At 38.2% G+C, this 22,907-nt stretch overlaps 1 protein-coding gene across 5 annotated transcripts in view; it reads left to right on the forward strand.

Annotated features, from left to right (window-relative positions):
* SCAI (suppressor of cancer cell invasion) overlaps positions 1–22,907 on the forward strand; it is a 137,457-nt gene that overhangs the window by 68,370 nt on the left and 46,180 nt on the right. For 3 of the 5 annotated variants that reach the window (XR_003523725.1, XM_027615769.1, XM_027615770.1), the window contains 5 exons: positions 13,441–13,536; positions 14,105–14,191; positions 15,268–15,366; positions 20,946–21,042; positions 22,713–22,811. Coding sequence is in view for 4 of the 5 variants with exons in the window: in XM_027615769.1 (XP_027471570.1) it covers positions 13,441–13,536; positions 14,105–14,191; positions 15,268–15,366; positions 20,946–21,042; positions 22,713–22,811 (478 nt within the window). In the remaining variant the exon portion in view is untranslated. Of the gene's footprint in view, positions 1–13,440; positions 13,537–14,104; positions 14,192–14,820; positions 15,078–15,267; positions 15,367–20,945; positions 21,043–22,712; positions 22,812–22,907 lie in introns of those variants that run through there. The other 2 variants (XM_027615771.1, XM_027615772.1) reach the window with 2 other exon arrangements.

The following is a 22,907-nucleotide window of genomic DNA, read 5'->3' on the forward strand; positions in this document are numbered from 1 at the left end:
TAAATAAAATCTTTAAAAAAAAAAAAAAAAGAAATCATTGCCTAACCTGAAGTCATCAAGATTTATTCCTGTTTTGTTCTTTTAGGCTGCTCACTCATATTTAGATCTGTGAACCATTTTTAGTTAATTTTTGTGTATGGTGTGAGGTCTTAGACATTTTTAAAATCAAAAAACATATTTTTTCAATTGATTATTGCATTTCTTTCATATTTTTCTTTCTTGTTCCTTGTTCTCCCTCCTTGCTTATACTTGTAATGCTTAGATTGAATATTCAGCCCAAACCCTGTGCAACAATCTAGTCTCTTTTGATTTTCATCTCAATTCCTTTTTTCATCACTTTCAGAAAATGTCTCTGAAATTTGTCCACTAAATGCCATATTTCTTTTTTTATTCATTTACTATTTATGAGACATATTTCATCTTGTCATTTCATATCAGCACTTTTTGCTATACTGCTTTTTACTAACTAGGTATTAACATATTTGACCCAAAGTTTACTAGCTTCTCTGTATATTCTTATTTGAATATAAGAATGAGTATAGTATGAGTATGTTTTCACTCAGTAGGTCTGAGAAGCCTATTGAATTTAGCAATGGCATTTCCCTTCTTAAAAAAGGAATTATTTTCCTAATCTGATTCTGAATTGTAAATGAATCATAAAGTTCAAGTAATCTCCTGCTAGAGATTCTCTGCCTGGTTAAAATCACTCTGTAACTACTACAACAGTAACAGTAACACATACATTTCCACATAGCACCCTTCAGTTTGTAAATCACTTTTTTTTTTTAAGATTTTATTTATTTATTTGACACAGAGAGAGAGAGAGAGATCACAAGCGGGGGCTAGGCAGAGGGAGAGAGGGAAGCAGGCTCCTGGCCGAGCAGGGAGCCCGATGTGGGGTTCAATCCCAGGACCCTGGGATCATGACCTTAGCCGAAGGCAGACACTTAATGACTGAGCCACCCAGGCCCCCGGAAATCACTTTTAAGTACATCTTTATCTTTAGGCCACATGATGACAGTATATATGGTATCCAAAACCCCTCCTAACTAGGAGTGCCTGCGTGGCTCTGTTGAGTGTCCCAACTCTTGATTTTGGCTCAGGTCATGAACTTGGGGTCATGAGATCGAGCCCTGCATCAGGCGTGGCACTCAACAGGAGTCTGCTTGAGATACTCGCTCTCTCTCCCTCTGCTCCTCCCCCTGCTCACATGCACGTGCGCTCACTGTCTTTCTCTCTAAAATAAATGTCTTTAAAAAAAAAAAGCCACTAACTAGAATTGAATTGTTTCATTTCAATCTTTTTTTGAAATGTTTCGATTGTGCAAATGTATTTTATCAGCTCAAACGGGTCTCATTTTGATCTTTTTTTTTAAGTGCCATTTTAATGATCACACTGATTTTATTCTGATTTTATTTTATTTAGTTTTAAAGTAATTACAGAGTAAAATTGAGTCTGTAGGGATGGTAGGAAACCCTAATACATGGAGAAAGTTGCGTGAGATTTAATCTTTAGGACTATTTATTCATTGTTGCAGAAATTTATTATAATATGCCTATGATGCCTATTTCAGTTTCGTTCTTGAGCACTTGAAACTATATCGGGTTCAAGAATTAATCCTTTTGACTCTTGTTCTCTAAAATACTCCGTATATAAAGACAGAAGAGGTCCCACCAGTTTGAAATCTCCCTTCTTCATTTGTTAAGTCAGTAATTTTGTCAGTATATATGTGTAACTTTCAGGTATCATAAATCGCTACCTAGAAAGCAGTATTTTCTATACTAATGTATTGATTGCCTCCCAGATGTGGAGTAGTACTTTGTAAAGTGCTATTTTAAAATTTGGCAATACTAATAATAATAAATTTTGACCTAGAAGAATGGGTAAGCAAATTCATCAGGGATTTATTTTCAGTGTTTTGTGTGCAGGACTCTCTTTATTTTAAACAGCCATAATTATTTCTATGATAAATATGATGAGTCAAGAATACATATTATCTGAATGCTTTTGGGTTGCTGTTTGAGAGGAATGTGGCTAGTGGTGGCACAGGTCAGTAGTTCCTGAGAGATTAGTACTTAGACTCTCTTCCTGTTTTTTTTCACTTTTTAAGAAAATCTGTTTTACGTATACACACAAACATAGAATAATATAGCTCTGTTAAAAAGATTTTGGTGGATATGTAAATGAAAGGGATATATCGGTATATGGTTAAATGATACATGGTTAAATGAAAAAGCATAAATTGTAAAAACAGTATGCCCTTTATGATCTTGATTTATCAAAAATTCCGTATTTCATTGATGTTCTGTATACCATATTAACTCTTAGTGGGGACTGTTTGCTCTTAGTGCCTAGTTCAGTCCCTAACCAAAGACCAAATATATTTGGGGGCTGATTTTCTCAAAGTGTCTGGTACATGTAGGGTGTATATTTTCTGTGCTTGTTTGTATAAATTAAAGTGCTTTGTTCAGTATTAGATCTTTTTTTAATAATTTTTTTTGTTATGTTAGTCACCATACAATACATCATTAGTTTTTGACATAGTGTTCCATGATTCATTGTTTGCATATAACACCCAGTGCTCCATGCAGTACGTGCCCTCTTTAATACCCATCACTGGGCTTACCCATCCCCCCACCGCCCTCCCCTCTAGAACCCTCAGTTTGTTTCCCGGAGTCCATAGTCTCTCCTGGTTCGTCTCCCCTTCTGATTTCCCCCCCTTCATTTTTCCCTTCCTTCTCCTAATGTCCTCCCTGCTATTCCTTATGTGCCACAAATAAGTGAAACCATATGATAATTGTCTTTCTCTATTTGACTTATTTCACTTAGCTTATAATCTCCTCCAGTCCCATCCATGTTTTTTTTTTTTAAGATTTTATTTATTTATTTGACAGAGAGAGAGAGACAGCGAGAGCGGGAACACAAGCAGGGGGAGTGGGAGAGGGAGAAGCAGGCTTCCCCGTGGAGCAGGGAGCCCGATGCGGGGCTCGATCCCAGGACGCCGGGATCACGACCTGAGCCGAAGGCAGCCGCTTAACGACTGAGCCACCCAGGTGCCCCTCTATCCATGTTGATGTAAAAGTTGGGTATTCATCCTTTCTGATGGCTGAGTAATATTCCATTGTATATATGGGCCACATCTTCTTTATCCAGTCATCTGTTGAAGGACGTCTCCGCTCCTCCCACAGTTTGGCTATTGTGGACATTGCTGCTGTGAACATCGGGGTGCATATGGCCCTTTTTTTCACTACACCTGTATCTTTGGGGTAAATACCCAGTAGTGTAATTGCTGTGATAGGGTAGCTCTATTTTTAACTTTTTGAGGAACCGTCATACTGTTTTCCATAGTGGCTGTACCAACTTGCATTCCCACCAATAGTGTAAGAGGGTTCCCCTTTCTCCAACATTTGTTACTTCTTGTCTTGTCAATTTTTGCCATTCTAACTGGTGTAAGGTGGTATCTCAATGTGGTTTTGATTTGAATTTCCCTGATGGCTAATGATGATGAACATATTTTCATGTGTCTGTTAGCCATTCGTTTGTCTTCTTTGGAGAAGTGTCTGTTCATGTCTTCTGCCCATTTTTTGACTTACCAGTTTTAGATCTTGGTTGGAAAGGCCTCTCTCTGTTTATCAGTTCTGTAGGTCATGTTAGAGTTCCCTGGGGTGGTGGGTTGTGGGGTGTGTGGCATTCTTGTCCACACTGCTCTCCCGTTCCCTCTCCAAAGAAGCTCTTAGAATTATGTGAATTAAACACCTCTCTACTGGGCACCTGGGTGGCTCAGTCATTAAGCGTCTGCCTTCGGCTCAGGTCGTGATCCTGGGATCCTGGGATCGAGCCCCGCATCGGGCTCCCTACTCCACGGGAAGCCTGCTTCTCCCTCTCCCACTCCCCTTGCTTATGTTCCCTCTCTCGCTGTGTCTCTCTCTGTGAGATAAATAAAATCTTTAAAAAAAAAAAAAGCACCTCTCTACTTTCAAGAGTTGATATAGTTTTTATGCATTTCTTTTAAAACAGAGAAGATTTCTTTGGGAAAAATGAAAAAAAGTTTTTTTGGTTGTTTTCCCCCCTTCTAGTTGTGTTAGTCTGAGTAGAAGACAGGATCACAGTGTTTATAGAGAGTAAGAAATACATTGTGGTGGTCTGGACCAGCTTTGGGACTTGGGGATAGTGGAGACCCAACCGGAGTAGCATGGCCTTTAACATGGGTCCCTTCATTCCCAACATTCCTTTCGCTGTTAGTGCTAATTTTCTGGCTAGCTTTCCTTTGCGTTTTTGCTTTTTTTTTTTTTTTTTCTTTTAGAAAGAGAGAGCCGGAGAGAGTCTGGGGGGCAGTGTGGAGGGGCAGAGGGAGAGAGAGAATCCCAAGTAGTCCTCTCTCACAGCACAGTGCCCAATGTGGGGCTTGATCCCACGACCCTGAGATCATGACCTGAGCCAAAATCAAGAGTCAGACACTTAACCAACTGAGCCACCCTTGTGCCCCCACTTTTTTCTTGAGTTCACAAACTAGTTATTAAACTTACAGTGCAGTGTAATATGCTTTCAGACAAGTACACATATTATAAGTGTGGTTTTTTAAAAAGATTTTATTCATTTATTTGACAGAGAGAGACACAGCGAGAGAGGGAACACAAGCAGGGGGAGTTGGGAGAGGGAGAAGCGGGCTTCCCATTGAGCAGGGAGCCCGGTGTGGGGCTCGATCCCAGGACCCCGGGATCACAACCTGAGCCGAAGGCAGACGCTTAATGACTGAGCCACCCAGGTGCCCCTTTAAGTGTGTTTTTTACAAACAGAGCACATCTATGTGGTTTGTACTTGGATGAAGAAATAGAACATATAGCACCTCAACAACACCCTTGTATTCTCTCTCATTTGGACTTTTTAAACTCCTTATGAGCAGAGCAAAAATGTTCATTTCAGTACATGAAAGGCTTCAGAGTTTCTATATAATATCTTGGGTATAATAAATTCCCTTTTTACTCTTGAAGGTGTGTCTTTCCACCTTATATTAAGTCATTCATCTTACTTGTCAGAGCCTTTTGATTTTCCTAGACATGAATATCTTAATGAAGTGTTTTTCTTGACTGAAAATATCTTCTTATATTATGTGCATAATAAATAAGTTCTTTCCACTCACTATAAGAAAACATAGTCCAAGACAGTGAGAAATGGATAAAATGAGTGGTGTTTTTCTTTTAGTAGCTCTTGCATGTACTTACAGTAGTAATGAAGTGAGAATAATGTTAGAAATATCTTTGAATACTGTCAGAAAATGATCAAAAGCCCAAGTGCTTGCAGGGTTCCAGTTACCATGGTGACTAAGACTGCTAGAGCAGAATGGAATCCTTGTTGGGATTATATAAGGCAGCATCTTGAGGCATGTATTTGAGATACACAGCTGTGTCTACCAGTGATATGCATGACCTCTGGTGCTTTGAGACAACAGAGGCCTCCAAATCACTGATTATTTGACTCTGGAGAAGCAAATACACATGGCCAAAATAAGTATCGGAGGCCATAAATATATATATATATATATATATGTGTGTATATATATATATATATCTTGACAGAGAAGTATACCAAAGTGAAGTGTAATGGTGTTAAATAAAAATAACTGTAGAAATTATTTTGAGTAAATATGCTCCCAGTATTTCAAATTAAAGAAGAAATCCCCTACAATGCTTTCTTGAAAAGCCTATTTTTAGGATGCCCTGGTTCCTAAATAGGAAAGGGTAGCTGGGAAGTTAAGGGTTTGCTCCCTTGTTCCCTTCCTCCCCTCCCCCACTCCCTCCTTCCTCTTTCTTCCCTCTTTTTCTGCCCTTCTCTTTTTTCCTCAAAAAATTAGTATTTTCCTAGAGACAGGTTCTGCAAACTGGTAATAGTAAAGTATATGTGATTTCAGAGATGATACTTAAACTACCTGTACAAGCTTGTGATGAATGCTTTTGTTTTCTGTGGCTTACCACTCAAAAAGAATTGCATGTGCATTTGAGGTAGCCTGCCACCAGAGTGCAGCAGATCTTGACCACGTGATCTAGGGAAGCAATGACTAATAAGAATTTAATATGAGCCACAAATCTGATTTTCTAGTAGCCGGATCTTAAGCATGTAAAAAAAAAAATAAGTGAAATTAATGTTAGTAATGTATTTTGTTTGATCCAGTATATCTAAAATACTTTATTTCAACATATCATCAATATAGAAAAATTATTGAGATCTTTTACATTCTTTTTTTCATACTTAGTCTTTGAAGTACACTGAATATTTTATACTTACATACATTTCAGTTCAGATGGGCCACTTTTCAAGGACTCGGTACCCACATACGGCTCTTGACTCAGGCAAAATTCCTCCCACTTTTAGCTTCCATTCTCAGAATGGTCCACTGTGCTTTCTGGTGAATACATATTGGCTGTTTGGGGGACTTCTCTTCTTTGCAGGTCCATCAGATGTCGCATTTGTTTCTTCCGTCTCTTCCTGTACGGATGCCAGTGGCCTGTGGATCTTTTGGCTGTTGGTGATTTGTCCCCACCCACCTGTGTTTGGGGATTTGAGAGATACTTTATTACTTACTGTATTAGTTTGCTAGGACTATCATAACACAATACCACAGAATGGGTGGCTTAAACAACAGAAGTTTATTGTCTCACAGTTCTGGAGCCTAGAAGTCCAGGATCAAGGTGCCACAGGGTTGGTTCCTTTCAAGGCCTCTCTCCTTGGCTTGCAGATGGCCGTTTTCTTTCTCGTATGGTCATCCCTCTATGCATGCACATCCCGGGTGTCTCTGTGTGTGTCCTCATCTCCTCCTTATAAAGACTGTATTAGTGCCCCCCAAAAGGCCTTGTTTTAATTTAATTACTATACTTCTTTAAAGGCCCCTTCTCCAGATGCACATTCTGAGGTACTGGGGGTTATGACTTCAATACATGAATTTGCAGGTGACATAGTTAGCTTATAACATAACACTTCGCTGAAAATGTTGTTTGTAGGTTTTTGATTTTATTATCTAGGGGTTCTGTCTGTTTTTGGAATGTATCTGAGTAAAGGGTGTGCTGCTACCCTTTTCCCAGAATCCAGAAAATCAGTGATTTAAATGCTATACCAAAATTTTAAACTATAAAAGGATGAGTATATTTCTAATTAGTTCTTTCTGACCATCACAGTTCAGTATAACCTGACCTGAAACGTTACTCTTTATGAAGATCTTAATTGTCAGGCTTGGCTAGGAACAGAAATAAGCCTTTTTCACCTTTTTAGTTGCTAGTGGGTGAGATCAAGGATTGGTAAGGGGGAAGATATTCGTGTTTACTTTTTGAGGTCTTCCAGGAGGAGTGTGAAGAGAAAAAGTAAAGATGTTTTAAGAACAGTGGATTTCATGAAATCCTCCGAACAATCTCATTCACGTCTATTTTCTTGGTTTATAAATGAGAAAACCAAAGCTTTGGCAGATAAAGCAATAGCTTGTGTTAATAGGATAGGTTCTAATTTGGGAATTGCTACTTCAGAGAAGTTTTTCCTCAATATGGGAGTTAGGAGCCCAGAATTACAGGGGAGCTCTGATAGCCTCTTCTCTGGAGGTGACACAGGCGAATGCTCGACTGTAAGAATGGCTCGGTTAACTTCCTGGCTTCTTGTACTCATTCATCTCCTTGGTTCTCAGAGGAATTCATATCTGTCGAGCTCCTTTGAGTATCATCATACCTACAAAAGAGTCATGGATGTTTGGTGGGACAAGGCAGCAACACCATAGAGGGGACATGGGATTTAAAACTTGACAGTCTTTTTTCCCTACGAGCAAGGTGCCATTAGAAATAAATTTAATAATAGTTCCATTTCTAAATGTAAGAATTTTTATATTTCTCCTGGAGCTGGTTCACAGGAGGAGGAGACACCATTCCATAGCTTTATTCGGCTTGGCATGTCTAAATTCAAACTGGGGGTGATTATTCAAAGTTATTCAAATTCATAAACCATTATTAGGAATGGAACAATGTGCTGAGTGTCTTCTTTTTTTTTTTTTTTTAAGGTTTTATTTATTTGGCAGAGAGAGAGTGAGCACAGGCAGGGGTAGCGGCAGGCAGAGGGAAAGGGAGAAGCAGACTCCCCGCTGGGCAGAGAGCCCAACGATGGTCTCGATCCCAGAACCCTGGGATCATGACCTGAGCCAAAGGCAGATGCTTAACCAACTGAGCCACCCAGGCGCCCCTGCTAAGTTCCTTCTGTGTGCCTGCACCATTCTAGGTACAGGGCTAGGAATAGGAGCGGGGTACCAAGATAAAGAGGATGTCCACCTTCAACCTAATCAAGCACTCTTGTGCATTTTCTCTCAAACTCTCATTCAAAAAAAAAGCTTTGCTCCCTCTTCAGTAAACAAAAGGGTTGATATTGTGGTACCATTAAGGTACCCTCCCCTAAAGGAAACACTCAGCCTTAATAGCCTATACCTGGTGATACCCCCAGCATTTTCAAACTCACAGATCTATTCCTAAACCTAAATTTGGAAACCAGATATACCAGTCAGTGAAAAGTGCCATTGTTAAAACAAGGAATTGCTCAATTGGCTTTGCAAGTCCCAAACACAGTTTTGTCTGGTATACAAATGAACACAGAGGCATGGATTGGAACAACGGTGTCACTGTAATACAGACCTCTCTGTGTAAATAAGAATATGTAATGGGACACTGTGCGCCTTGACTGAAAACCTTGTTCAGAGAAGTTGAGTTATGCCTTTGACCACAGCTTTGGCCACAGCTTTGTTGGAGGTCAGTTGCATCCCATGACCTGGAGAGCTCACAGAGAGAGAAATTTACTGATGTAGAATAAAAATCTAGGTTGTTTTTCTTTATGGTAGAAAGAAGAGAACATTAGATTAGGGGTTAGAAGGTTTGAATCTGAATCACAGCTCAACAATTTACTGGTCATGAGTTCTCAGGCAACTCCCTTAAGCTCCTTGATCGTGTGTGTGTGTGTGTGTGTGTGTGTGTGTGTGTGTGTGTGTGTGTATTTACATATACATATACGTATACATGCCCTGAAGAAGCCAAGCAGTTAAGGATGGCCTAAGGAAGGAGAAGCCAGTAGAAGAGAACAGAAAGAAGAGAGAATTATAAGACGGCACACCCCAGGACCGACATGAGGAGGACGAAAGAGTGGCCGTTGGACTGGAATGTTAGGTGTGGGTGGGCATCAGCGATGCTAGCTAATTCAGTATAGTTAAGACAGTTGATTTATAGAAACCCAGAAGAGATTTCCTAAATTTTAACATCTCAGCATACATTGGAAACATCTCTGAGAACCAGGTTTAATCATTTGCACTACACTTCTTCCTACCGTAGTCTCCTAACTTTTGTTGAGAGTTTAGGATTTAAAAAAAGAGCAGTTAAGTGTCATACTTTCAATTTCCTCTAAAACTTTGGATGAAGAGTATGAGCAGCCGATTTAGAACATAGGTGCCTTTGCAAAAAGTGAAATATCAGGTCATTTAGCTTACAGGATAATTCACAGGGCCTCATTTAACTTAATTCTATGGACCATTGATTTCCCACGTCTAACGTCAGTAATAATGACCAAATGATATATTCAGAGTTTAAAACCATAGTCAGGCTCTGAATAGTAAAGGAATTTGTCTAAAACTCTTTATAAAATACCTCAGTTAGTTTTAGACTAATAGAATTACAGTGGTTTGTGTATTAGCTTCTGTGACATGTCTCATTAGAGAAAGGGTGATCGTAAGACTTACCCTTTAGGAAGTTAAAAAAAAAATTTAACTCTATGTTGAGAAAGAAATTCCTGTCATTATAGCTGAGTATTTAGACTAGCGTGACAGATGTTCTAAATTCTTTTATGGGAAATAGTATAGAATTTAGCCAACATTGTTCAGAGCTATAAATCAGGAAATATTTGTATGCTTACTACTTATTGTCAGGCGCCTTGTCTAGCCTTTCAGATCGCCTTCTTCGTGCTTTTAGTCCTTGTAGAGAATTCCCTTTCTTAAAGCCTTTTATGCTGAACACCTGAAATTATATACGTCATCATGAAATAAAACACTGAATTCTAGTTCTCTTTTCTCAGTTAGCAGGGTGTATTACTGAGGTTTATTAAATCCGTCAGTTTGGGAAACTCGGAGGAACTTGCAGGCACATGCTTCCTTGAAAATTTGCCTAAAGACTTTACACAGTATCTGTAAAGAAGCCCCCAGGTGTTGTCAGTTTTCATGGAGGTGATGTTGCTGCTTAATGCTGTTATGTAATAATACAGTCTTCCTAGCAGGAGCCACATGGTAAGAGTCTTAAAGATTCTGGCAGCAACTTCAGTTTTAACATATCTGATTAGCACTTTCTCACTAGGGGTACATGGAGACATAAAAAAAAAAAATGAAAACTTGCAACAGATGTGGAAACTGGTATCTAGAGTTAACTTATTTCTGTAATCTGAAATGAATTTCTCCTTATCATAAGGATAATGGAAATGGATTTAAAAATGTAGTTACTAACTCTTTCTTGTTTTGTGTACCTGAAAATTTCACGTAGTCCCTTTGCTTTTTAATTCATTGTCTTAATATCTGGTAGAGAAATGTGTATCTTCTTTCACTTGTTAATTCCACTTACAGAAATTTACCTTTTACTCATATGGCATAACTATTCAAGATTATTAGTATGAAGATGTTTATTGCAGCATTTTTATAACAGGGAATAACTGGAAGCAATATAAATGTCCGTTGGGAAGGGATTGGTTAAATAAATTGGTTATTATGTACTACATTATACACAGTAAATGTTGATATAATTGTATATGCACTAAAAAACGCTGATATATTTTTAAATTTAAAGGGCATGTTAAGGGGCGCCTGGGTGGCTCAGTCATTAAGTGTCTGCCTTCAGCTCAGGTCATGATCCTGGCATCCTGGGATCAAGCCCAGCATCGGGCTCCCTGCTCAGCGGGAAGCCTGCTTCTCCCTCTCCCACTCCCCCTGCTTGTGTTCCCTCTCTCGCTGTGTCTCTCTCTGTCAAATAAATAAATAAAATCTTAAAAATAAATAAAGGGCATGTTAAAACAAATATACAAATAATAAAATAAATTAAAAGGCCTGTTATAGGACATTATATGTAGTTTTGATTCCATTTATGTAAAATAATAGAAAAACTCGCATATTTACTTAAATGTATATAGAAAATGCGTTCTTTTTTAAAATTTTATTTTATTATGTTATGTTAATCCTTACATCATTAGTTTTTGATGTAGTGTTCCACGATTCATTGTTTGCATATAACACCAGTGCTCCACTCAATATGTGCCTTAATGGTGGTTATTTTGGGGGGCTAGAATTGAGGGGCAAAGCAATAGGGTATTTTTTTCTTGCTGTACAACATATAGCATTTTTGTTTTCCAAGAGACTTTTTCAAAATTGAGAAAGGAAAAAATATAAGATTTCTGTGACAGATTGCTTGTAAAAATCATTCCCTTCCCTGTATCCATGCCCATGAGTCATCCCCTCCCACACTGACTCTGGGCTCAGCCATGAGGATTGCTTTGGCCAATGGGATGGGGCAGACATGATGCAAAGAATCGAAGAGAATGATGCACATTAGAACTGCCCTCTCTGGGATGCCTGGGTGGCTCAGTCGGTTAAGCATCTGCCTTCAGCTCAGGTCATGATCCCAGGGTCGTGGGATCAAGTCCCAAATCGGGCTCCCTGCTCAGCTGGGCGTCTGCTTCTCCCTCTGCCTTCTCTGCCTGCCACTCCCCCTGCTTGTGCTCTCTCTCTGACAAATAAATAAATAAAATCTTAAAAAAAGAAAAAGTTTACCATTTTGGTAACTATTCACAAGAAAAACCCAATCAATAAACATGAGAAGACAAGTCATAGACTGGGTTAAGAAGTATACCTCACTGTAATCAGTGGGTGATTATTGTTCCTTTATAAAACAGACACCATTTGGCAGTACAACTCTTATAAGATTTGGTTGACTCTTTATTTAATTCAAGTTAGTTTTCACAATAGCCATAGCCACAGTTTTTTGAAACTTGCCTCTCTTTCTTTTCTAGATGTTATTACAGATACCTTGAACTTACGAAGCTTCTACAAGACAATTAGATCCTTAGATTCTTTTCCTTGATCTGTCTTGTTCCAGTGAAAAATATACTTGGGGCCACTTTTCATGGATTTGTTCACGGGCTCTAAGAAAGGTTTTGCCCTGAGGATGAGGACTCCATTGTTAGTGGCGTTTATAACCAGCTTTTCTCCATTGTATCTTTTACACTTCCGCGTTAGAAACTGTTCTGTCTTTCAGTTCTGAAAGTCCTAGAACTTGTGGGTTATCTCTTTTCCTTTTCAGCCCTGCTTGCAGCTAGTTCTTTTCTGAGTTCATCTCTTTTTTCTGTTTTGTTAAGTGCACATAATAGCATCCAGGGCTAGTAGCATACTTTTCCCAGCTTCTTTGTATAAATCCATATGTTCACTAATCACCTTAACTGCTCTCCAAGTGATTGCAGGCAGATGCTGTTTTGCCTCTGTATTGTATGTGTCATCATTTTTCCAGCCTTCAGTAACAGTTGCGTGCTGCTCGGGTCCAATGCCAGCATTACATATGTTATGTGTTTGTTACGGCAGCAGCCTATTCCTGGTATCCGTTTTTCTACTGGCTTTTCCTCAATAAGGCTGCTCTAACAGATCCAGCATTTTAGTGCCTTACTACAACAGAGATTTATTTCTAGCTCACGTGTTAGCTATAAGTTGTCTGCAGTTCTGAGGCTCCATTAAATGGGTCTGACTCTGTGTTCTGGGCTAAGGAGCAGCCCTATCTTGGTCTTAGATTGGAGGGAAGTGAAAACGCTGAACTATGTAGTATCTCTTATGTCATCTTCTCAGACATGGTGTGGGTAACTTGCAATAACTTGCAATAATAGTTCATTGGCCAAAGCAAGTCTTAAGGCCAGGCCCAATGTTCAAATGACAGGGAAGAATTTGTCTCTAAGAGGTGTACTGTGAGTCACCAGACCCAAGGACAGGGATGTATAGTTTCACCTGTAGGGAGAGGAGAACAGTAATGCCACCTGCACATCCACTTCTAGATACATTCCCTGAAGCAGTAGTGTTTTTCAGAGTGCTGAGTTCTTACATGAAGATAATAAACATTTGGAAGTTATCAGTGTATAAATGACTGTGAATAAGATCATCTGGGGAGAGGAAAGTGCTAGAAACCTCATGGGACAGGTATCTACAGAGAAGACTAAGGATGAACAGAGGTGGGGAGAAGAATAGGAAAGAACATGTCCTTTACTCTTATAGAACCATTTCTGCTCCAAAAATTACAACTTTTTTTAAAAAGCCTGAATGCAGATGCTTTAAATCTCTCCAGTTTATACCATCACAAGACTTAATTTTCAAATAGCATAAGAGATTTAAAATTTATACTTGTTTGTTTGTTATTACAGAGATTTGCCACAGTATGGGCAGAAGCAGTGGCAGTCCTATTTTGGAAGAACTTTCGATGTTTACACCAAACTCTGGAAGTTCCAGCAGCAACATCGGTAAAGGAATTTTATAGTTACAGGAGAATGAAGATCCAGTTTATATTAGTCCTAGTTTTGACCTTTACTACCTCAGTGCTTTTTATCTCTTGATGATTTTAATATATTTCATCTTCATGACGCAAAGGAAAATAAATTGATTTTTTTCCTATTTACTTAAATTTTTAAAATATAATGCTCTCATTTGATCTTTAAAGATAGTATTATATCTCAAATGGTTCAGATTAACTCTAACATAGGTAGGCTAATGTGTGGTTTCATTCTAAAATAGGTGTTTATTTGGTCAAAACTGTTTGGAGGGGGGTGTTGCTTTTAATTTTCATGAGCATAGCTCAAAGAAGTTTCTTTTCCTGTTTCAGCTTACTTTAAATAGACATTTAATACATGCTTCTTGAATTTAATTGAATGATGATGTTGAAATCTCATGAAAAAGTCATGAATTTGAATTCATGAATTCAGAATTTCATGCTGAATTGGGTGGTATTTTATCCTATTAAATTTACAGATTTGGTTATTTTTGGAATTTATAGTCTCTTATTTCTATTTTCTTATCTCCTATGTAAAACAGACAAGTCTTGGATAATCGGTATGGCTTGAAGCGGTGGCAAATAGGGGAAATTGCTTCTAAGATTGGGCAGCTATACTACCATTATTAGTAAGTGAATTGCATATGGAAAAAATAAAGCGTTGTCCTGATTTAAACACAGCATGCAGAAGTATGCATAATATCCTTCTTGGTAGGAGGGAGAACTAAGGAGTTACAAATGAACCCCAGATCATAGTGATCAAAACAGTATTATGAAATGATCTTCCATAATCCAAGAACATTATTTACTTCAAAGGCTTACCTTCCAAACAGTTCATTTGTGTAGACTCGTGTATAACTTAAATGATTATGATCTTGTTTTTATATAAATCATAAATACTAAATGAATTTATAGTTCTTAATGACTTCACTTAAATCTTGATACATGTCATAACTTGTATGTTTGAATGAGTGGTTTTCAGGGGAATATTTTAAAACTCATATTTGTAGGATATATCTAAAAGGTTACATGAAGCAGATAAATCTTAGTGTTGAGATGAGATCCTTAGTGATGAGTCAAGGAAAGAAGAGAATTCCTTTGAGGAATCTAAATCTCATAGAGTATCAAGTATACCATAAAAAGCTTGGGCTATATGGAATTTCTTCCTCTTCCTGTCTTTTGGCACGCCATCAACATTCCCCCATTAAAATCACTCTTTCAGGTAAAATATTTTCTTAAGAAGTCCCTTGTAAAACTAGAAATGTTAAACAGAGAACCTGATTCATCAGCATCCTCTGAAGATTAATATGGATTAGTCCATTTCTGAGTCCTATGAGAAAAAAAACCGAAGAAATGAGCCAAAGGACAAGTGACTATGTATGGATTTGGGGAAGGCCATGAAAGGTCTGGTGGAAAGATGTAACCGGGTGGAATGCTGTTTGGAGAATCCCTTCAAAGAATAACAATAATATGTACTTTGGATTGCCATCACAAAAGGCTTGGGAGCTTGGGGAGGTATTTTTTTTTTTACCTTGTCATTATTTTTACCCATTGTAAGGGTGTTATAATTATTGCTTTGCTGATTCAAATTTAGGGTAGTCCTTCCCATCCCCTCGTGTAGAGGAATAGAGGAAGAATGAAACAAGTATTCATCATGAAGATTTTGAGACACTGTCAAATTTAAGGATTTTTTTTTTCCTCATAGCCTACGCACGTCTGAGACCAGCTATCTGAATGAGGCTTTCTCCTTCTATTCTGCAATCAGACAGAGATCATATTATTCTCAAGTCAATAAAGAGGACAGGTATGCACCTACTATGTTTTTAGAAAGGAGAGAAAACACTCAGAATTTTTAGTCTGTGTGGAAATTATGCAAAGAAGCACATATTTGTTTATAACTTTTATTAATTTAAATGGTATTTACTGAGCACCTTACAATATACGAGGCCTTCTTAAGCATACAGATGTATGTTACCTAAAAGCAATACATGTTATAGATAGAACAGATGTCGCAGTACCTGGATGGAGTCAGAGCACAAAGGTGGGGTTGATTATTTCTTTTTTTTTTTTTTTTTGATTATTTCTTTTTGAGAGATTAGGGTTGCAGGAAGTTTCAGAGAAAAGAAACAATTCCCAAGTGAGGCTTAGCTGATAGCCTTTTGTTCTTTTCAGCCTGTATAATTTGAATTCATATACATTCAAAAGCCTGTTGACAGCTGTTGGTGGGACTAAAGAAAAGGCTGCTAAAGCTGTTTACATTGTCTTGTATAAACTGGATACCTTACTGTTGTGTAGCTTCACTGTATGAAAAAAATCAAGTAGAATTCATTCCTTCCCAGTGGCAATCTATTGAGCGCTTATTATATCTTTGGCAGTGTGGTGTAGATGCTTGGGTGGGAGAAGGAGAAAGAAAAGAAGAAGGTGTACAGGTGTTCTCTTTTCCTTTCAGAGAACGTCTTATGGGAGTTACAGACGTATGTGGGGTACAGGCAGACTGATGTTATTAATTCCAGGTGAAGACGGAATTGCTGAAGAAATCAGCATTCTGCTGGAGAGTCTCTGTTACTAGTGTTCCAGGAACTGTTGGAAGAGAAAGCTCAGGCGAGAAGATCTGAATGTTCTCTCTACTGCCAGCAACAGAACTCACAGTTGTTATATAGTGAAAAGATTATATTCTCTTAGCAGTAGACAAGAACATAATTTTGACATATTTTTCTAGAGGACACTTTGTGGTTGGCTATCATAAGCTTTCTGGCTAAACAGCAGCATTTTTTGGAAAGCCCCGCTCTTGTAAAGCCCCTTCATTCCCTAGCAAATCTTGTTCAGGCTTGTCCAAAGGAGCTTGCCTGATATGAGCAAGGCCTGCAGTTGCTGGATTCTCCATTCCCCCCGGCCTCCCGAAGTCAATGCCGTGCTTCATTCTTAGAAGTTCCATCACTTACCTCTCCTTCAGATTTTCTTACAGTTTGCCTCACCTGTTCTCACTACAGATATATTTCCTCAGAAACCCCCCCCCCCATTTTTGTATTCATATTGTACAATTTGTGTGAATTCTTGGTGAGATAAATTTTAATTCTGGGGGAGCCTGGGTGGCTCAGTCGTTAAGCGTCTGCCTTCGGCTCAGGTCATGATCCCAGAGTCCTGGGATCGAGCCCCACATCGGGCTCCCTGCTCAGCGGGAAGCCTGCTTCTCCTTCTCCCACTCTCCCTGCTTGTGTTCCCTCTCACACTGTGTCTTCCTCTGTCAAATAAATAAATAAAATCTTTAAAAAAAATTTATTTCTAAAAATATGCAAAAGGGCTATGTAATTAGTATCTTTTCAGTATGAAAATACGTATAAAGAAAGAACCATTTTAAGCAATAATGAAACACCTTGTATAATTCACTCTTCTGCATGTTCTAATTTGCTCAAAGGGAAATTGGCCTTGGGCCCTTTGGCTTAAAACCCAACAGTTTCCTTTATTAAAATCCTTTTCCATCCTAATAGCAAATGCCCCATGTGAATGATTTTCCTGTGCTGCCTCCTAGAGCAAGGCAGATGAACAGAGGTAGGATTATTTGTAACCAGGATGACAAAATCTCTTGCCTTAGGCCACTAAATTAGAATGAAAGGACAATCCAGTGTGCAAAATCTTGACCTTGTTCCCTGTATCTTAGGAAGGATGGTTGTTGGTAGGATGTTTCTTAGTTCATACAGGGCAGGAAGACAGTCAAGGTAGCAATTGCTAACAGCTACAAAAATGAACAGCTGGTTTAGCATAATGCCCTCTAGTTCCATCCACGTCGTTGCAAATGGCAATATTTCATTCTTTTTGATGGCTGAGTTATATTCCATTGTATTAATAAAATAAGATGAAAACAGAGAGGGAGGCAAACCATAAGAGACTCTTAACTCTAGGAAATAAACTGAGGGTTGCTGGAGGGGAGGTGGGTGGAGGGATGGGGTGATGGGCATTAGGAGGACACTTGATGTAAGGAGCACTGGGTGTTACATGCAACTGATGAATCTCTAAATTCTATCCCTGAAATTAATAATATAATATATGTTAACTAAATTGAATTTAAATAAAAAATAAAATAAAATGAACAGCTGGTTGATTAAAACTAAGTAAGAGAGTATTGTGCAATTTTACAGTTGCTTTAAAAGCAAAAATCTCTCCTCAAAGGGGCAAATTCTCCCTGCACTGTCTCAGTGTTAAAGCCAGAAGGAATGGTACATTCCAGCGATCACCAAAAGTGACGCATATACAACTCTGAACATGTTTCATTCCATGGGCCCATCCTGTTTAGTAGGGGAGACGTTATTGGAGCCACAAACCCTGCCTGTTGCAAATGGCTCAGGCCAAACCTGGTCAGAGTTAGACGTGGAGAGGATGGAGTTTTGGAGTACCCAGAGGTTGGGGCCATGTGGCAGTCAACCACCTGGGAAAACAGTTTCTCAGGCAAATGTATAAGGTCGGTATCTTAGAAATAGTGGGCCTGGCTGGCTGGACAAAGCTACAGTTCTGGAGTACCAGAGAACTTTGTCAGGAGAATCATGATGTCAACCTCAGTGGTGACAGTATGGAAGTTTTTGAACATGGGAAACGTGAATTGAACCTTGAGGACCTTGGCATTTCCTAGTAGTGATATTTATAGGGAGGACTTGAAGTGGACCTTTCTAGTGTGGTTTATGGGATGATATTTTTCTTCTGCAGTTTGGTATGTTGTCAGACAGTGGGGCTGTGGGCTATTCAGGTTTTCAGGCCTGACTGAGATAGCCTCTCGTGTGTATGAGTGGATAGTACTGCCTTATTTCTCTGCCCTTTGCTGCACTTCAACACAGTGGTTTCCACAATAGAATGCATCCACCTACTTCTGTATGTTTATTTAATACAGGGATTGCCCTGGCTGTTTTTGAGTTGTCTGGTAGCTTAGGATCCTATTTATATTTTTAAAGTGTCATGAAAAAAGAAAGATAGATACATTATAAGCACCATATGTGCTTACAAAGCCTAAAACATTTACTTTCTGGCCATTTGCAAAAATTTGCTAATCCCTGGTTCAATATGTGTTTGTGTAATCTGTGTTACATAGTTGTATAATATGATACAGATTCACAGAACCTATTTTATTTTTATCAAAAAATTAAAGGAATTGTCATATTAACATTTCAACTATGAATTGACATTATCCTCTTACACATTTTCCTCCTGTTTTGAATTCCACTTCTGATAATGTAGCAGGCTAGATAATAAAAAATACTGTCTCCAAAATACCTAGAGATGCTGGATAAACAGATCAACTGTCTTTTTAAGATTTTATTTGTTTATTTGAGAGGGAGAGAAACAGAGATAGTAAAGCATGAGCGGGGAGGAGAGGGAGAAGCAGGCTCCCCACTGAGCAGGGAGCCCAACGTGGGGCTTGATCCCAGGATCCCCGGATCATGACCCGAACTGAAAGCAGACGCTTAACGACTGAGCCACCCAGACGCCCCAGCCGTCCTTTTAAATGGACAGTTTAGTTGTCAAGAAAGTAAGGGAAATCCTCAGGTCATTAACCGTGTGACCAGTGCTGGGACAACCTTGTAGGAGGGTGGTTAGTTTTGGTGATATAAAAGAACTACTGTGGATTTCTTCAGAAAGAAGAAAATTGAAATTGAAAAGAAGGGGTTGATATACAAGGTATTGGTAAGAAAAAGGTTATCCCTTTGTTCCCTAAAAAGTCACAGACTTCATAAGACAGTAATCATTGTAATAATGGCTAATTGAGGGTATCGAGATAAAATGGGGCCAAATTTTGGACAATAATAACACGAAAGAAGAAAGTAAAGAATTAAATCATACCAGTAACATCCGTTTATTGTTCAGAAGAAGTTTAGAGTAAAGTTTGCTTATTAAAGTTTTTTTTTTTTAAGATTTTATTTATTTATTTGACACAGAGAGAGAGAGAGATAGCGAGTGAGGGAACACAGGCAGGGGAGTGGGAAGCAGGCTTCCCGCCGAGCAGGAGCCCGATGTGGGGCTCGATCCCAGGACCCTGGGATCCTGACCTGAGCCGAAGGCAGACGCTTTACCGACTGAGCCACCCAGGCGCCCCTGCTTATTAAAGTATTAAGAAAAATATTTTTAAAGAACATAAAGAAAATGTATAACTTCAAAACAGGTAGAAGGGGAGGAAAGTAAAAAATAAAATTATGATGTATGATCTTTACAATAAAAGGTAGGAAAGGAATACACACTAAAATAAAGTATAATTAGCACAAAAACTAAAGTAGAAATAAGTCCAAGTACATTGGTAATCATAGTAAGTGAAAGAGATCGAAACTTCCTAATAAAAGTTAGAGATTATCAGTATGCCTTTTAAAGGAAAATCCAATAATATAGTCTTTATAAGAGATCCTCCAAAGATATAAGGTACATAGAAAAAGATAAAATAGATATCAAGGGGAAGAAATGCCACTATATTTAAGGCAGAGAGTATTATTAAGGATAGAGGTTTACTTCATAATGGTACAAGTAAGAACTAAAAAAAGAAAAAAAAAGAAAAATTCTAAACTTGTGTATCCCCAATAGTGTAATATTATAATAAATCAAAAAGTGATATATTTTATGGGAGAAATTGATAAATGATTTGATGTGTACAAGAAGATTTTTAATATACCATATTTAATCATTTATATATCAAGAAGACCAAAAAATGAGATTTGAGTAAAATAATTAAAAACTTGTCCTAATGTGCTTAAGACTGCCTACAACAATAAGCGATGCACATAATTTTCAAGCTTAAATGAAACTTGTGTGAAATTGATTTATACCTGACTCAAAACAGGTTTCAGTTATTTTCAAGTGTAGGATGTCTAGCCCTGGTACAGTGCCATTAAAAATTAAGAATGACAACATAGTTTTCTTATGTTCTTCCTGTATTTTCCTGCCTATTGTCTTCTATTCTTTATCATCTTACCTTAAACATCACTGTCGCTAGGAAGCCTTCTCTGTGGGCTCAAAGAACATCCTTTAGTTCTCTTGTTCTTATACTTATTCCGCTGTGTTTTAAGTGTTTATCTGTCTTCTCTACATTTTAGTTAGTTTGCTGTCAATGAGATCCGTGAAGAAGGGACTGTGACTATAGTTGTTTGTTTTAATCATTCTTCCGGCACTTAGCAAGGTGCCTGATACAGCTAAGTTCTCAATGGGTATTTGTTCAATGAATGAATATATGAATGAACATGAAGAATCTGTAAGAAATGTGCTTAAATGTGACTACAGGGTATATGCAGAAATACTTGTAACTGTGCAAAATAGGATCTAAAAGAGTTTAAAAGCTGCCAGAGAGTTGGAAAAATCAAAGAGCATGTTTTCTTTTTTTAGCCTAATGAGTAACTTCCTATTTATCTGCCGTAGACCTGAGTTGGTTGTTAAGAAGCTACGATACTATGCAAGATTTATTGTAGTTTGTCTTCTGCTCAACAAAATGGATGTTGTGAAGGATTTGGTGAAGGTAAGTGTGCTTTTAAAATTATTAAAATCCGGAGCACCTGGGTGGCTCAGTCGTTCAGCATCTGCCTTCGGCTCAGGTCATGATCCCAGGGTCCTGGGTTCGAGCCCTGCATCGGGCTCCCTGCTCCACAGGAGGCCTGCTTCTCCCTCTCCCACTCCCCCTGCTTGTGTTCCCTCTCTCGCTGTGTCTCTCTCTGTCAAATAAATAAATAAAATCTTTAAAAAATTAAATTAAATTTAAAAAATAAAATTATTAAAATCATGGCCCATAATTGTGTATGGATAATTTTGTTTTTCAAAAATAGATTCAGGATAAAAATAATTTTAATATATGTAAATCATTATAGCATTTGAAGTATAGTAACTTTATAGTATATTCAAAGTATAGTAACTTCGGACAAGTAATGCTAAAAGGATTTTCCTGCTCTTTCCATATTTCAGATATACACTAGCTAGAGACAGTTCTCTTAATTCCTTGCTTTTGTGCCTTAAGCATGTTTTACATTTCACCACCCATCAGTGGATGTCTGGGAAATGCAAACCAAAGTTAAAATATTTGGTTTAAGAGAAAATAATTGAAAGGTTAGGTCAAGAATAAGCACGTAATGTTTTACAAAGGTATTGTGAATGAGTTTTGGTCTTTCCATCCATTTACTGTGTCTGCTTCACTGTCCTTCATTAGCTTTGGTAATTAGGAGTTAACCGCATTTGGGATTCACTCAATATCTGTAGTTATTGCACACCCCATTCTGGTTGCACTCTGTAGTCAGTCAGTTGTTTCAGTGGTGTGCTTCCTAATTTTTGATACTCAAGTAGAACATGCTAGTTTTTTGTGGGTTTTGTGTATGTGGGTTTTTTTTTTTTAGATTTATTTATGTATTTATTTGAGAGAGAGAGAGTGCAAGCAGCGGAAGGGGTAGAAGCAGAGGGAGAAGCAGACTCCCTGCTCCCAGTAGTGGAAGGTTATGACCTGAGCCGAGGGCGGATGCTTAACCAGCTGAGCCACCCAGGCACCCCAGAACATGCTAGTTTTGACAAGTTCTCCTCTGTCTCCTTCCATCACTAGTTACTAATAAGACTCTTCCCAAAACACACTATGATATAAATCCAAAGAAATTCATCTAGACAGGCTTCAGTTTTTTTTAAGTGTTAAAAATTTGAGGTTTTACCTTTAAGAGTCTTCTATTAATAAATTAAGTGCTGATGTAGCATTGATTAGGTATGAGTGACTCTGGATCTCTATGAAGATCTTATTGGTGTGGGGCGCCTGGGTGGCTCAGTCATTGGGCGTCTGCCTTCGACTTGGGTCATGGTCCCAGGGTCCTGGGATTGAGCCCCGCGTCGGGTTCCCTGTTTGGCGGGAGGCCTGCTTCTCCTTCTCCCACTCCCCCTGCTTGTGTTCCCTCTCTCACTGTCTCTCTGTCAAATAAATAAAATAAAAATCTTAAAAAAAAAAAAAGATCTTATTGGTGTGTATTATTCTGGAGTCTTTTATTTTAAAGCAAAATAAAGTTTTCTTCTTTGTTTTTCGCTATAATTGGGACTATATATTTATGATAATCAAGCTTCTTAAGTATACCAGTTTCTGTCAAGAATATGGTACAATATAGCCATCTATTTTTATGTGTTTTTTTCCTATAATCATTTTTCTTTGTGATATTTTAAAATTAGGAATTGTCAGATGAAATTGAAGATTATACTCACCGCTTTAATACAGAAGATCAAGTGGAATGGAACCTGGTGCTTCAAGAAGTAGCAGCTTTCATTGAGGTCAGCTTTTGACAAGAAAGATTGTCATAATTATGGATAAGTAAATGCATGTGTGATACACATTTTTATTGTGTGTATATATCAAGAAGTGGGAAT

Source organism: Zalophus californianus, chromosome 13 (assembly GCF_009762305.2).
Source record: "Zalophus californianus isolate mZalCal1 chromosome 13, mZalCal1.pri.v2, whole genome shotgun sequence".
NCBI lineage: Eukaryota > Metazoa > Chordata > Mammalia > Carnivora > Otariidae > Zalophus > Zalophus californianus.